General features: G+C 43.0%; 1 protein-coding gene across 1 annotated transcript in view; it reads right to left on the bottom strand.

The window, feature by feature from the left end:
- Positions 1-16509, bottom strand: part of LOC106701720 (BOLA class I histocompatibility antigen, alpha chain BL3-7) — a 117908-nt gene that overhangs the window by 13307 nt on the left and 88092 nt on the right. Inside the window, 1 exon segment of the mRNA XM_070360905.1 lies at positions 10461-10493. Within this exon segment, the coding sequence (XP_070217006.1) occupies positions 10461-10493 (33 nt within the window).

Raw genomic sequence — 16509 nt, 5'->3', positions numbered from 1 at the left:
CATAACAAATGATGAGCAAATCAGTGTGGGGTTTTCTTCAACTGACTCATACATGCATAAAGTCTAAAAAGTTCATATGACATAAAGGGTTACAGTGAAAAGTAAATTTCCTCCTCCATCCCATCCAAAATCTTTCCACATTCCCTCCCAGGACAAGGTAAGTGTTACAGTTTAGACAGTATTCTAGAGAGAGAGTCCATTTTGTAAGATGGTATTTTCCATACATTCTATCTACAAGTTTGTTATCAGTTAGCAATATATTTTGAGATTATTCTATTTTTAAAATACAAATCTAATTCAGTTTAAGATATTGATAATAATGATTCTCCACTGATGATTTTAAACATTTACGTATAGCAAAAATCCTTCATCTTCCATAATAATAGAATTTTTTCTTAGACAAAGTCACCTAGATTTAAAATATACTCATTCTCCAATCTCTCTGAGGCTGCTTGTCCTCATGGTTAAATTCTCGCCAATATGATGAGGCAGATGTAAATTTTTGAATTTTGATCTTCAAGGGAAGAAACTTTTCCTCCTTTCCTGCTTTCCCTGGTTGCTCCCAAACCATGAATGTGGTCTTAGGTCCTCGGTCCATGCCAACAAGGGCAAGGTCCCAGGGAGAGAGAGAGGAAAGGTCTCGGGGACCTGGATGCCTGGACAACCTTGTGTGCAGGGCCGCCCTAAGGTTAAGGTGTTAGTTGCTCCGTCGTGTCTGACTCTTTGCAAGCCCATGGACTGTAGCCCTCCAGTCTCCTCTGTCCATGGGATTCTCCAGGCAAGAATATTGGAGTGGGTTACCATGTCCTTCTCCAGGGGATCTTCCCAACTCGGGGATTGAACCCGAGTCTTCTGCATTGGGGGGTGGAATCTACCATGTGACACCAGGGAAGCCCAAGCAGCCCTGGAACTCTCTGCCTCACTGTCCTGGGAGACACACCAGCTTCCTTCCTGTGAGACCAGTGTTACTTGGGTTCGGCTGCACAGACTGAATTAATACATATCGGGAGAACAGGATTCCCAGAGTGTGTGTTCATGATGGTCTGTTGTGAGATGAGCAGAGATGTATTTACAGTGTCACCCCTGGCTCCCGGGACATTACTGTGAGCTGGAGGAAGGGAAAGCTGGGCTGAGGGTGGGGGGCAGTACAGGGAGCCTGGAGATGTTACCTTCCTCAACTTCCCAGCCGTGGGGTCTGACAGGGGAACGTTTGGTCACCAGGTATCCATTTGGGGGCGTTTGTCTCTTCATGTTCCTTCCTGTCCTCTTTACAGACAGTTTCCTTCACATTCCAGACAGGATGAGAATCTCTGCTGATGGTCTCTTCCTCCTTGTCCTCCTGTTTGAGCGCAGGGCCTGTGGAGGCTGAGACCTAGAGGAGGAACTTCTCAGGTAGGACAGGAATGCAGGTCCCTCATCCTCCTTGTGGAATCTCTGCTTCCCCAGCCTGGCCTGCACAGCCAGTCCTGAGACAGCTGACCATGGGTCCCTCATATCTTTTTCCCCATGATCCCAAAATGTATGTTTATTAATCTCCTAAATGTTACCAGAGAGTCACTAGTCCAGCTTATGTTGCAAAAGTGAGTATTATACAGAGATATTGTTCCCAGAGGAGGGAACACTGGGAGCACCTTAGATCTGCCAAGCACAGGATGACTTTGGGATCATCTGACCACATGGCTTCTCACAGAACTAAGGCTAGGAATGCAGAGACCAAAACAATAGAGAGTTCAAGTCCAAGGTTTTGGGTCTCACTCCTCATATATCCAGAGAAAAATTATGTTCCAAAAGTACTAGGGCAAACTTCCAGGTTATTTGGAATTAAAAGAGAAAACTTTGTAGGTAGAAACATAAAGGTAGGAAATGAAAAGAAAGTAGCCAGGTTGAGAGTTACAGTTGTCTCACTGTCACTGGCAATTATCATGCCAGTTTCTGCAAGAATCACAGTGGAGAATTAACTGGATATGATGTGACCACCACACTTACATCCTGTAAGTCTTTGAGGATGACATTAATTTCTTTCATTATCCCCAGGACACAATATTGCCTTTAATAATCTGTTCTGGCTGAGTATTTTCCAACACCATTTTATATTCCCAGTAGCAGGTTCCATGCTTCCAAACTCTCCACATCCTCTCCGAGGATATGAATCTTGGTTTCTGGATTTTCAAGGAGGGGATGTCACCTATGCTCCCCACATGAACAAGCTCTGGGTTACATTTCCTATTACAACTCATAAGCTTGAGCAAACCAAAGGTAAGATTTTTCCAGATTTGGCTAATGCCCTAAGGGCTAAAAACAACTCCCTCTAAAATATTGCCCACATTTATTTTTTGCCTAAATTATATTTATATTTATTCTCTTAGTACTGTACTTACAGAAGTTTTTTATACTTAATCTATTATTTTTATTTGCTTTCACTGGCCACATAAACCTTAAAACCAGGCCAACCATGTTACTAAAAATGGAATCTCCAAGGCCTATTTTGTCAATCCTGCTATTTTTCTGGCACCAAGGTAGTTGTCAGAATACAAGTCCATCTAAACCAATGATACTTTATGTCTTCTGTGAGCCAGTGCTGGTTTGGGAAATGCTTGTGATCAGCTCACAGTAAGAAACATACAGACATTGAAAGTGAGCATAAGCAAGTAAACTACCTTATCTTGACCCAGACTGGTAATTGCCAGGAAAAAGATGAGTGTTTTTATCATGTCATGGATCTGCTAAGACTGTTGGATTATTAGTCTTCATGGACTTAGAGATTATAGCTTGGTGTCTAAACTAGTACTTAAAAGACTTTTGTGTGGGTCACATGTAATTGATCAATTTCATAGATACTTTCCCCAGCAAATGCATGTACAAAGAAATACAAAAGTACAGTTCAGTCGCTCAGTCGTATCCAACTCTTTGCAACCCCATGGACTGCAGCACAGCAGGCTTCCCTGTCCATCACCAACCCCTGGAGCTTGCTCAAACTCATGTCCCTCGAGTGGATGATGCCATTCAACCATCTAATCCTCTCTCATCCCCTTCCCCTCCTGCCCTCAATCTTGCCCAGCATCAGGATCTTTTCCAATGAGTCAGTTCTTCCCATCAGGTGGCCAAAGTATTGGAGCTTCAGCTTCAGCATCACTCCTTCCAATGCATATTCAGGGTTGATTTCCTTTAGGATTGACTGGTTTGATCTCCTTGCATTCCAAGGGACTCTCAAGAGTCTTCTCCAACACCACAGTTCAAGAGCATCAGTTTTCTTGTACTCAGCCTTCTTTATGAAGTCCAACTCTCACATCCCTACATGACTACTGGAAAAACCATAGCTTTGACTAGACAGACCTTTGTTTGCAAAGTAATGTTTCTGCTTTTGAATATGCTGTCTAGGTTGGTCATAGCTTTTCTTCCAAATATCAAGCATCTTTCAATTTCATGGCTGCAGTCACCATCTGCAGTGATTTTGGAGCCCCCCCAAAATAAAGTCTGTCACTGTTTCCATTGTTTCCTCATTTATTTGCCATGAAATGATGGGACTGGATGCCATGATCTTAGTCTTCTGAATGTTGAGCTTTAAGCCAACTTTTTCACTCTCCTTTTTCATTTTAATCAAGAAGCTCCTCAGTTCCTCTTCACTTTCTACCATAAGGGTGGTGTCATCTGCATATTTGTGGTTATTGATATTTCTCCCGGCAATCTTGATTCCAGCTTGTGCTTCATCCAGCCCAACATTTTGCATGATGTCCTTTTCATTATAGGGGACTGGAATGCAAAGCTAGGACGTTCAAGAAACACCTGAGGTAACAGGCATTTGGCCTTGGAATATGGAATGAAGCAAGGCAAAGGCTAATAGAGTTTTGCCAAGAGAATGCACTGGTCATAGCAAACACCCTCTTCCAACAACACAAGAGAAGACTCTACACATGGACATCACCAGATGGTCAACACCGAATTCATATTGATTATATTGTTTGCATCCAAAGATGGAGAAGCTCTATACAGTCAGCAAAGACAAGACCAGGAGCTGACTGTGGCTCAGATCATGAACTCCTTATTGCCAAATTCAGACTTAAATTGAAAAAAGTAGGGAAAACCACTAGACCATTCAGGTATGACCTAAATCAAATCCCTTATGATTATACAGTGGAAGTGAGAAATAGATTTAAGGGACAAGATCTGATAGAGTGCCTGATGAACTATGGACGGAGGTTTGTGACATTGTACAGGAGACCGGGATCAAGACTATCCCGATGTAAAAAAATACAAAAAAGCAAATTAGCTGTCTGAGGAGGCCTTACAAATAGCTGTGAAAAGAAGAAAAGCAAAAGCAAAGGAGAAAAGGAAAGATATAAGCATCTGAATGCAGAGTTCCAAAGAATAGCAAGGAGAGATAAGAAGCTTTCCTCAGCAATCAATGCAAAGAAATAGAGGAAAACAACAGAATGGGAAAGACTAGAGATCTCTTCAAGAAAATTAGAGCTACGAAGGGAACATTTCATGCAAAGATGGGCTCGATAAAGGACAGAAATGGTATGGATATAACAGAAGCAGAAGATATGAAGAAGAGGTGGCAAGAATACACGGAAGAACTGTACAAAAAAGATCTTCATGACCAAGATAAACACGATGGTTTGATCACTCACCTAGAGCCAGACATCTGGAATGGTAAGTCAAGTGGGCCTTTGAAAGCATCACTACGGACCAAGCTAGTGGAGATGATGGAATTCCAGTTGAGCTATTTCAAATCCTGAAAGATGATGCTGTGAAAGTGCTGCACTCAATATGCCAGCAAATTTGGAAAACTCAGCAGTGGCCAGAGGACTGGAAAAGGTCAGTTTTCATTCCAATCCCAAAGAAAGGCAATGCCAAAGAATGCTCAAACTACCACACAATTGCACTCATCCCACACGCTAGTAAAGTAATGCTCAAAATTCTCCAAGCCAGGCTTCAGCAATACGTGAACTGTGAACTTCAGATGTTCCAGCTGGTTTTAGAAAAGGCAGAGGAACCAGAGATCAAATTGTCAACATCCGCATGATCATGGAAAAAGTTAGAGAGTTCCAGAAAAACATCTATTTCTGCTTTATTGACTATGCCAAAGCTTTTGACTGTGTGGATCAGAATAAATTGTGGAAAATTCTTAAAGAGATGGGAATACCAGACCACCTGACCTTCCTCTTGAGAAACCTATATGCAGGTCAGGAAGAAACAGTTAGAACAGGACATGGAAAAACAGACTGGTTTCAAATAGGAAAAGGAGTATGTCAAAGCTGTATATTGTCACCTGCTTATTTAACTTATATGCAGAGTACATCATGAGAAACACAGGGCTGAAAGAAGCACAAGCTGGAATCAAGATTGCAGGAGAAATATCAATAACCTCAGATATGTAGGTGACACCACCCTTATGGCAGAAAGTGAAGAGGAACTAAAAAGCCTCTTGATGAAAGTGAAAGAGGAGAGTGAAAAAGTTGGCTTAGCTCAACATTCAGAAAACGAAGATCATGGCATCTGGTCCCATCATAGCCTTGATGTTCTCCTTTCCCAGTTTGGAACCAGTCTGTTGTTCAATGTCGGGTTCTGATTGTTGCCCTTGACCTGCATACAGGTTTCTCAGGAGGCAGGTAAGGTGTCTGGTATTCCCATCTCTTGAAGAATTTTCCACAGTTCATTGTGATCCATGCAGTCAAAGGCTTTGGCATAGTCAATAAAGCCGAAGTAGATGTTTTTCTGGAACTTTTTCTTCTTTTTCTGTGATCCAACAGATGTTGGCACTTTAATCTCTGGTTCCTCTGCCTTTTCTAAATCCGGCTTGTACATCTGGAAGTTCTAGTTTGCATACTGTTGAAACCTAGCTTGGGGAGTTTTGAGTGTTACTTTGCTAACATGTGAGATGAGGGCTACTGTGCAGTAGTTTGAATGTTCTTTGGAATTGCCTAAGTTACAAAAGTTAATATGCAATAAAATGTCAGTATATATGTATGGGTCCCATGAAGACTTATAGATCTTCTTTTTTTAATCCTGGAAAGAGACAAGGGCAGCTGGGGGACATTTTGAGTGATCATTTCATCATTCAGAAGTGCACTTCACTTATCTGAGAGCATAAACTAGAGTAGACAGAAACTGGCCCTCATAATGCAACGTCACAGAAGAATTTGAAAGATATGATTCATTCATCCAACCTGACTGGTTATGATGTAGCAGACCAAGTTCTGATCTAGATCACTGCTCAAAAAAGATTGAAGTTTGTCATTCTTTTCCCCTCCCTCACTCTCCTTCTCCAACCCCAGAATCTGTGCCCTCTTCCCAAATGAGGGGAATTTCACACTTGATGATCTTGGTGGAAGGCAGACAGCTTTCTCCATTAGACAGAAAACCTTGCTTCCTAAATATTCTTGCAGGTAGAAAGAGGCTGAGGCTCCACCAGGCAGTTTACCACATGCTGGACTCTTCCTTAGGATGTGATGCCACAGAGAGACTGGAACTGCACTGAATGCCTTAGGCACATGTGGCACATGGAGCAGGGGTGGCGGTGTGTCGTCCAGGTGTCAGGAGCAGCAGAGATCAGGTCTAGCCCAGGGTCCATTGTCCAGCATCAGGGCTGACAGTGCTGTGAACAGGGGTATCTGTGCTCACCTGCAGGGGAAGGGGTTCGTGTGTGGGACCCGACCAGGGTGGGGTTGAGGATTCTGTTCCCAGCTGTGGCCTCAGGGCTGTTCAGTGGTTTTCCCTGAAATAAACCCAAAACCACAAGTGTGCCTCTCTCTGTTCCATTTAGAACAATTTGAAATCTTTTTTTTTCCACCCAGAACTACCTAAGAATACCATGCAGGGAAGACTCAGAAAGCAAGGATTCAGAGACTTTTCCTTCTGCTTTATTATGATTGATATACAATATTGAGTCAGTTTATGGTGTACAATTGTTGATTTGATACACTTCTGTACTTCAAAATTATCACCACCATAGCTTTATCTGACAACTGAATCATGTCCCATAATTACCTCTTTTGCATGTGTGGAGAAAATTTAGATCTACTCTCTTAGCAACTCAGAGACTCTCTTTATGGTGAGCTGATAATCATTTCCTAAATTTTCAGCCTGGTGATAGCACACGGCAGAAACAACATGTAACTCACACCAAATGCTTTTTCTTTTTCCTTTCAGGAAAAAAAACATTTAAATGTGTGTTTAAGACCCCTCCCTACCTTAATCATTCTCTGATCTTTAACGTCAGTGGATCCCAGTCTGCTCAGGACTGCTTGTAGAGCTTGTTACAAAATATTCAGGACTCTTCCCAGATCCACCATCTAGAGTGTAGGGCTCAGAGTCTGGGAATCATTATGAACGAGCTGTACAGGGAGGCTGGTGCATAGCCAGGTGGGAATCCAGATCTGTGTTCTTGCTATGAAATGTGTGATCTGAAGATCAGCACCAACCATGATATAAATCTATTCCAGACCTTCTGTCTCTAAGAGGAGTGCAGGTGAAGGACATTCCTTCATGTCCTTCAGGACCCCTTTCCATGTGCCATCTAGGTGTCAGAATGGTGCCGTCTGCTCAGGTGTGTGGTCTGATCAGTTCCCATTGCCCAGGGGATTAAGGATTCAGTCCTTGTCCCTCTGCTTCTATAGCCAATTGTCCCCTCATCTGTGACCTCATCTGTTCTCAAGGCTTTAAACATCATTTATATGGTGTCACCACTTCCATCTATTTCTGCAGTCAAGTCATCTCACCTAAACCCTAGACTAGTAAACCCAATTCAGTTGCCACCTCCCTAAACCAAATGCTGATGGCGATGCCTCCTCAAATATGTTCCTTCCAGAGTCCCCTCATTTCCACAGTAGGTGCCCCACATGCTTACTTGCGAATCTCAAAATTTGCAGTCCTCCTTCACTCTTTCTCATAACTCAGGTTTAATCCACCAGGAAATGCTGTAAAATGCATTTTCAGAATAGATCAAGAATCCACTCACTCACTACTATCTTCCCTGCTCACACCCCAGACAAGCAGCAGCCTCCCCAGCCTGGACCCTGTGCTGTTTCCCTCAGGCTCCTCTGCGCCTCCCTCGCCCTTCACCTCCTGACTCTGCACAGCAGCCTGGCTGATGCTTCCAGAGAGCAGTCACAGCAGGTCCTCCTCTGTTGGTATCATCCTATGACCCCACAGCTTACTGAGATAAAATCAATCCCCTCTAACATCCTGGAGGCCCACAGGATCTGGCCGGACATGGGATCTGAGTGCAATTCCTTTTCCTTCAGCCCCAGCTGCCTCCTGGCTCTCCCTTGAACACAAACATTCTCCTGCCCTCGTGCATTTGCCCTGGAGGCTCCTCTGCCTGGAGAGAACCTCCCCTAGCCCTCCTTGTGGACATTCCTTCATGTTCTTCACATCTTTACTTAAAGGTCACCTTTTCAATGAGGCCCACTGTCCAGCCTAGTAACACAGCCACCTGCCCTGTCTCCACACACTTGTACCCTGGGTCACCTTCCTCAGAGCACTCATCAACCTGTAAGGGAAACACTCCCTCACTTACTAGGCTCATAGTCATGCTCTGCCCCTTCTCCCTAGAACACACTGTACATGGCGGACAGGGTTTGTCTGCTGTTAGTTCATTGAGCTCTCCTAGATGCAAAAAGAGTGTGTCGTGTCTCTGTCACACAACAAATATTAGTTCAATAGATGGTCAGTAAAGCACTTCCCTATTCCAGAGATAGTGTCTTTATTGATGTGACCTCAGGCCACATGCTGTCTCGTGGCAGTTACAGCACAACATCCATTTGCACTGACCTCAGTGCCGCCTGTATTTTACTCACAAAGGTTGATCTCCCTTCCCTCCCACACCAATCAGCCTGCACACCACACACAAGGCTCTTTATCTCTTCAGAAAGGAAGATCCTTTGCTTCCAGCTCTTATATTCAACCTGCTGTGATTTTATTAGACTCTGTTTTCTAAATCCATGAGTTGAGACGGGAGCCAACAGTAGCCTTAGAAGATGTAAGGGCAGAAAAGGGGGCAGACTGCAGAGAAGAGAGAACCCTGCAAGAATTAAGTCAAGATATGAAACTATTGGGTCCCTCCTCTTTGCAAGTTCCATCACGTGGTTCCTTTAAAAAGATGAAGAAAAGTTGGAAAGAAGAATCCAGCAAAATCTCTAGAAGGGGAGCAAGAGCTGGATGGCTCTGAAATTTCTCTCTTGACACAGCTGAGATCCTGTGTGCATGGATCCTTTGACTTGTGGGGACAATGACAGGCAAAGTGACCCCTGCTGTTGTCAGAGATGGGGTCACCCAGAGAAGAATGAGACCGGGCTCTACAAATGAAAAAGAACAGTCATTACACCAACAACAATAATACCAGTAACTAAATAAGCAAAATATAAACACATTCAAAAATGACAGGAGCTAATGATTGGACCAAGGCCTGAGCCTAGCCTAACTGTTTAAGAAATGCACCCTGCCCATGGTGCTGGAGATCAACAAGGCCCAGGTGACTTCTCAGTCCATGATCACAGGTCCTTGGTGGGACAAGGATTTACTGAGGGCACAAGGACAACGGAATGGAGAAGAGTAACCAGTCCAGGAGTGACCATGGGCAGTGCATGCATGCCCACCAGGCACGGATCACTGACTGGGCACAGCCCTGTCCACACTCAGCTCCTCACAGCCTCCTCCTGTTCTCCTGCAGCTGATTCAGCACAGCAAAGATGTGGATGGATCTGGAAGGTTCTTGGTGTTTCAATTTATTTCCTCATTCAAACTTTAGGAATTTTCACCTTTATTATTTAATCCCTGTCATGGCACCAATTAGTAAAAACAAATTCATATATACAGATTTTGTCTTCAAAAAGGAAATAAGACATCATTACTCAGTGCATATGAAGCAAAGAGGAATGGAGATGGCCCAGCCCCGTCTCTGCAGAACAGGACAGTGGATCAGGGAAGAGAACATCAGGGTGGTGGGAGGGGGCGTGGTGGGCAGGGGTGACCAGTCTCCCCAACCCTCACGTTATGCTAATAAGAACACAGACACAATCGGATGCAGCTGCAGAAAGAGGGGTCTGGGGATCTGATGTCACAAAGTGGGACTGAGCATCAATCAGTCCCCCAAGACAGCTGTCTCACACTGTGAGAGAAAAGAATCAGGAACCAGTTCAGGTCAATCATGTAAGGGCTGACATTCTCCACAGTCCCCCACATGCCCACATGTCCCACTCAAAGATCCCCAGCACCCAATGTGTCCCCTCTGCCCCAATCCCCCTTCCAATCTAGACCCTCCAGGGTCTCACCTTTAGGAACCGTGAGAGACACATCAGAGCCCTGGTCACTGTCACTGCCTGGGGGAGAACAAGACCAGGACGTGGTCAGAACCCACAGGAGAGAAACTGGAGAAGGCACTTTGAGGAGGGTGAGCCCCCCATGGCCTCCTGTCTGCACCCTCACAAGGGTCTCAGGAATCACCCCTCCATACTTACTTGCAGCCTGGGTGTAGGTCTGTCCTTTTTCACCTGTGAGAAGAAAATATCAAGTGAGAGGCCAGGGAGAAGGCTGAGTCATGAGACCCTACAGGAACCCCTAGTCCTGGACCCCAGAGAACTTTCTGGAACTGTGGTCAAAACTCATGCTAGGATCAGGAACACAGAGAAGGGAGATGTGTAAGATTGGGCCACCTGCCCTCCTGGAGGTCTGTCCTCAGCAAGGACCTCCCTTCTGATGTTCAAGTGCTGGAAACCTGGTCCCCAACTGGAATTAGGAAGGTAAAAAATTTGTCTTTCATAACACACATGTTTTAGAAAAGGAAAATGTTAGCATCAGCTCCAGACTCCACAAGTGTGTGGAGGGTACTTTCCAATAACCAGGCAGGTAAACTTCTACCTGGGCTGAAACCCCCAGTGAGACAAGAAATCTCAGATCCCTCCCTCCCTTCCCTACCTGAGCACTTCTTCCTCCAGATCACAGCTCCAGCCACCATGGCCACCACGAGGAGAACCTGGACAAGAATGATGCCCATGATGGGGACAAAGGGCTGAGGAGGTTCTGTGGAGGCAAGGGAAGAGGCCCTGACCTCAGGCTTGAGCCCTGACCTTGCTGAACTGAGTCCTGAAGGGCTCCTGCTTTATCTGAGAGGAAGCTCCATTCCTACCCCCTCCTTACCCCATCTCAGGGTGAGGGGCCCCTGAAGCCCCTCATGCTGCACATGGCACGTGTATCTCTGCTCCTCTCCAGAAGGCACCACCAGGGCTGCCCACTTCTGGAAGTTTCCATCCCCTGAAGGCCTGGTCTCCACAAGCTCCATGTCCTGGGTCTGGTCCTCCCCATTGCGTTGCCAGGTCAGTGAGATCTCCTCAGGGTAGAAGCCCAGGGCCCAGCACCTCAGGGTGACCTCATAGTCAGAGATGGGGTGATGGGTCACATGTGCCTTTGGACGGTCTGAGGAGGAATCAGAAAAGTCAGTTTGTGTTACCTCCATGGGTCACTGAAGCAGCATCATGTGACCATCCGGAGAAAGGACAGACAGTGATTTTTTTCCCCAGGTTTACTGAGGTATACTTAACAACTCAGTATACATTTAGAATGTACTACATGTTGCTTTGATATATATGTACACTGTGAAGATAATTAATGTATTCATCAACTTGCCTTATGTGTGTGTCTGTTTGACAGGGTGATGAGAATGATTAAGATCAATTTTAAAGTATACAATACAGGATTATTATTAACTATAATCACCAGGCTGTACATCAGATCCCCAGACTTATTATGAAATTTTTTTACCCTCTGAGCTATGGAACATTCAAGACCATTGTTTTCAAAAAAGCAGCACAAGAGCTAGATAACATCTTGGTGATCAGGGATGATCTACATTAGTCCTTGGAAGTTTCTAGAATGAGAGACTAAGACAGGAGCTCTAAAAATGTGAGGGGAGAATACAGACTAAAGGTCCTGATTCTGGTGGAGGCTGAATGACTCAGAAAAGCTGGAGTCAGAGGTGTTCTCAGGGTGAGAACAGGCCTTAAGGGAGAAAGTCATGGATCACAAGATGATGGCTAGGGTCAAAGGGCACCCGCACAATGAGAAGCCTGCCCACCACAAATGGAGAGTAAGCCCCACTTGGCCCAACTAGAGAAAAGCCTGTTCAGCAGTGCAGTCAAAAATAAATTAATTTAAAAAATCACATTTGGCACATCTGCTGCAATTAAACTAATTTGAGTTAAGTTCTTAGCAGTCCACTGTCATCTACCACGATCCATCCAATTTTTGCTAGAACCAGACTGGCAAATTCACTGCTAATATATTTGGACCAGGCTCCACCCCACATCCCTTGTGTATTCCAGGGTGGTATTAAGCACTTTCATTACCCTTGAGATATAAAATTGTTTTAATTTTCTATCCTGGCTAAGGTTCAAAGGCTATTTCATGGGCTTCCACTTGCCCTATATTATCACCAAACTTTTATTGCACAGGTCAAACAAATGTGAGGTTCCAGCAATTGTTAAACATGGCCATTCCAATGATGCATTTGGAAACTGGGGAAATAATCACAGGGGGATGTGTGGACACAGAGAATCCACTGAGACATGGGTGGACCTAAGACAGGACACAAACTATTTCCTGGTCCTCATATACCTCTCTTCTAATGGGAGTCCATGACGGTGCTTTGGTTCCCTAAGAATTAGTGTCAAACTGGACTCTGTGTCTAATAAGCCTAGCAAAGATCTGGGCATTTTCTTTCTTCAGTGTATTGTGGCAGTTGATTCCTTTAGTGAAGGACTTGGGGAATTACTAATGTACCACACCTGCTATAGTGTTACAGAAACTATGGGGGCCTCTAATTAATGGATTCTGGGTCTGAGATCTGGAAACTGGTCAAGGAATCATAACTTTCTATTGAGGCCGTTTATCTCAGCCTTCAGCTTATTTGTCATTCTTCTACTGGCTCAAATATTAGGCAACACTCTTGTAAGCTGCCCTTCTATCTTGCCCCAAGGAGTATAATGGTCTGTTACCCATTTCCAAAATTCCTCACAGTCAGAATTTCTCTGGTTTCAATTCTGACAATGATGGCTATTTTGACAATTCTGCTCACTTTGTTTACTTGCTGTCACCTGTCCTCTGGCTTTCTGGGATCTTATTATCCCCACTAATGCTAAGGAGACGTTAATGCTAAGTTCTGTGATATTATCTCCTAGAGTCAGCCCCAGCTCACCAAGGACAGACACAATGAGCTTGATACTCCCCTTACCTGTGCATTCCTTATTGCCTGATAAACAGTACCCTTTGTGTCTCTCCAAGGAAACAGTCACCTGTGTGTTTTCCAGTTCTATAGCGTAGATTCAGACTAGCATGCCCCCTTCTCTGAACCTTTTCATCTTTCTTTCTACAAACTCCCATGGCAGTTCTGGCATCTATATTTCATTTAATTGAGCCATCACTTTCATTAGAAGTTTTATTTTTTTTAGATATAATTCACATATGTTACTCAATAATTTAATTAATCAGTAGTTTTTATGTTCATAGAACTAATGCAACAAATACCACATCAATTTTAGAACATTCTCATCACTCCAAAAACATTTTCAAAAACATTTTCATCACCACACATCCATTATTTCTCAGCAGTCATCCCCATTTCCATCCAGCATTCCCTGAGCCCTAGGCAACTACAAATCTACTTTCTGTCTTTATAGATTCACTTATTAAGGCCCCGTTGTCACCAAGTCGTGTCTGACTCTTCGAGGAAACGGACCCGTTAGATAAATGGAATAATACAATGTCAATCTTTGGTGACTGACTTCTTTCACAAAGCAAAATACTTTCAAAGTTCATCCCCATTGTAGCATGAATCAGTACTTCATTCCTTTCCATGGTCAAATAATATTGCATTATGTGGATATATCACCTTTTATTTATTCATTCATTCATGTGTTCATAGACATTTAGGTTATTTCTGTGTTTTGATTATTATGAACAATGTTGCTTGAATGTATGTTCCAAACTTAATAATACACTTTAATAATTATTACTTCATATAATTTTGGGAAGTTTCTATGTTTACGTCTTCAAGGTCACTGATCTTTTCTTCTGCAATGTCATATCTACCATTACACATCTACCATAATCTACCAGTCTACCAATACACATCCAGTGTATTTTTATCTCAGAGATTTTCATCTAGAATTGTAATTGTGATCTTTTAAACATCTTTCATGTCTCTGGTATAACTTTTTGAACATAAGAAGTACATTTATAGTAATTTTTTTATTAAATTGACTGCACTGTGCAATCTTAGTTCCCTGACGAGGGATCAAACTTGTGCCCCCTGCATTGGAAGGCAGAGTCTTAACCACTGGACCACCAGGGAAGTCCTATAATAATCTATAGTAACTTTTATTGTCACTGTCTGCTAATTCTAACATCCTGGTCTCTGCAATTCTCAACTCTGTCCCCTTAACTCACTGGGACTGCTGGGCTCTCTTAGGGCTCCTCCCTTCCCACACTGTGTCCTGGAAGCTCTCTCCAGGAAGGAAGCTGGACAATTGTCGGCCTTGCCGCTTTCGTTTTCTTATTTGTAGAAGTCACAATGCTTGTGCTGCCTGATGTCCAGGGTCTGAATACTGTTGTTTCATATGTTTATCTGGATTCGTCATTGTGTAAGACAAGAGAGTAAATCTGATTCTTAATGCTCCATGATGGCATTTTCAAGCTTGTCATTTTTCTCTTTACACAAAATATCTGGGTTGTTTTATTTTCTATGTTTTATAATTTAAAATATTGAAGTTTTATGTACTATCTGTTGTTTCTTGTGGTTCTCAATCATATTGTCTTTTGCCCACTTGTACTTATACATCTCCTGCTCCCAGCTGTTCCTTTATCTTGCACCATTATTTGTGTAAATTCTTTGACATGTAACATAGGTTAAATGTCAAACAAATATATTAGCAATAAATGTGAACAAAAATGAAAATGTGGACTAAGAAATGGAATAAAACAAAATAGATCAGTTAGTCAGAGATGAAAGTGAATGAGGAGGATATTGTCAGTATAAGGAAAAATATACTGGTCATAGTATTGGGGGAAACAAAATCTCTTTTTTTCTCCTCTTCTTATCAACTCTATTAATTTATGTTTACTCTTAGAATATTATAGGTTTGCAAAGTAAGGAGTAAAGGGAACATTTAATTGAGTAATTGAATATTAGATTCTGTAGATATGGTCTAAATATAAATGATACCAAAAGATTGAGTGAGTGAAAGTCACTCAGTCGTGTCCAACTCTTTGAGACCCCATGGACTATATAGTCCATGGAATTCTCCAGGCCAGAATACTGGAGTGGGTAGCTGTTCCCTTCTCCAAGGGATCTTCCCAACCCAGGGATCAAACCCAGGTCTCCCACATTGCAGGCCGATTCTTTACCAGCTGAGCCACAAAGGAAGCCCACCAAAACATTATATAATATAAAATTAAGTGTGGTAAGTACAAAGCCCACTTTCTCAACCACTCACAGAAAGCTATCTAAAATACAGACTCCTTTGCTCATCTCTATCCTGAAGTATAGAATTTGGAGGGGGGAGTAAAAGAATTGAGTATATTAAATTTTAATAAACAGGCTTTTTTCAACTTTGAAATAAAGTAGTATAAAAAAATTATTTTTAGTGGAGGATAATTGCTTTACAATGTTGTGTTGATTTCTGCTGTACAACAAGGTGAATCAGCCATAAGTATATAGATATATCCCTCCCTCTTGAGCCTCCCTCCCACCCAAAGTAGTGTAAAATTCCTAAAGGGCACTTTTGCAAATCATCTCTACAGTTTAAGTGTGCTTGTATTTTGATGCAGAAATAACTAAGTTCCTGGGACTCTTCTGGCTTCCCAATGGTTAAGACCCTGTTTCCAATGCAGGGGACATGGGTTCAACCCCTGGCTGAGGAACTAAGATCCTACATGCCAAATGATGTGGCCAGAAAAAAAGCAAAAAGGAGAAGTAACTAAATTCCTGAAAAGGATTTATCCTAAGAAGATAATCACACCTGTCTCAAAAATATTAATATGTGTTTAACGATGTTTCCTGAGTTGTGGTTTATATAAGCAAAAGAGTGGAACTTATCTAAATGCTGTAGTCAATATAATGATGATGTGCTCAGTCGTGTTTGACTCTTTGTGAGCCCATGGACTGTAGCCTGCCGGTCTTCTTTGCCCATGGGATTTCTCAGGCAAGAACACTGGAGTGGGTTGCCATTTCCTCCTCCAGGGAAGATCTTCCCCACCCTGGGATCAAACCCAAGTCTCCCATATTGCAGGTGGATTCTTTACCATCTGAGCCATCAGGGAAGCCCATTATAATAATGAAAACTGTGAATAAAGGAACACTTAATATGTCTCAGGCAATAAGACCATGTGATTTACATGGTCAAATTTTATCCTCAAAGCAAACCCATGAAGCACCCAATTTGTGATCATTTTGTACTGAGAGAGTTTAAGGAGGTGGTGGAGTTGGGGTTGGGATTGAACCCAGGATATCTTCCC

The sequence above is a fragment of the Bos mutus genome, chromosome 23, assembly GCF_027580195.1.
Source record: "Bos mutus isolate GX-2022 chromosome 23, NWIPB_WYAK_1.1, whole genome shotgun sequence".
NCBI lineage: Eukaryota > Metazoa > Chordata > Mammalia > Artiodactyla > Bovidae > Bos > Bos mutus.
The sequence above is the reverse complement of the archived record's forward strand: the minus strand, read 5'-3'. Positions and strand labels throughout refer to the sequence as shown.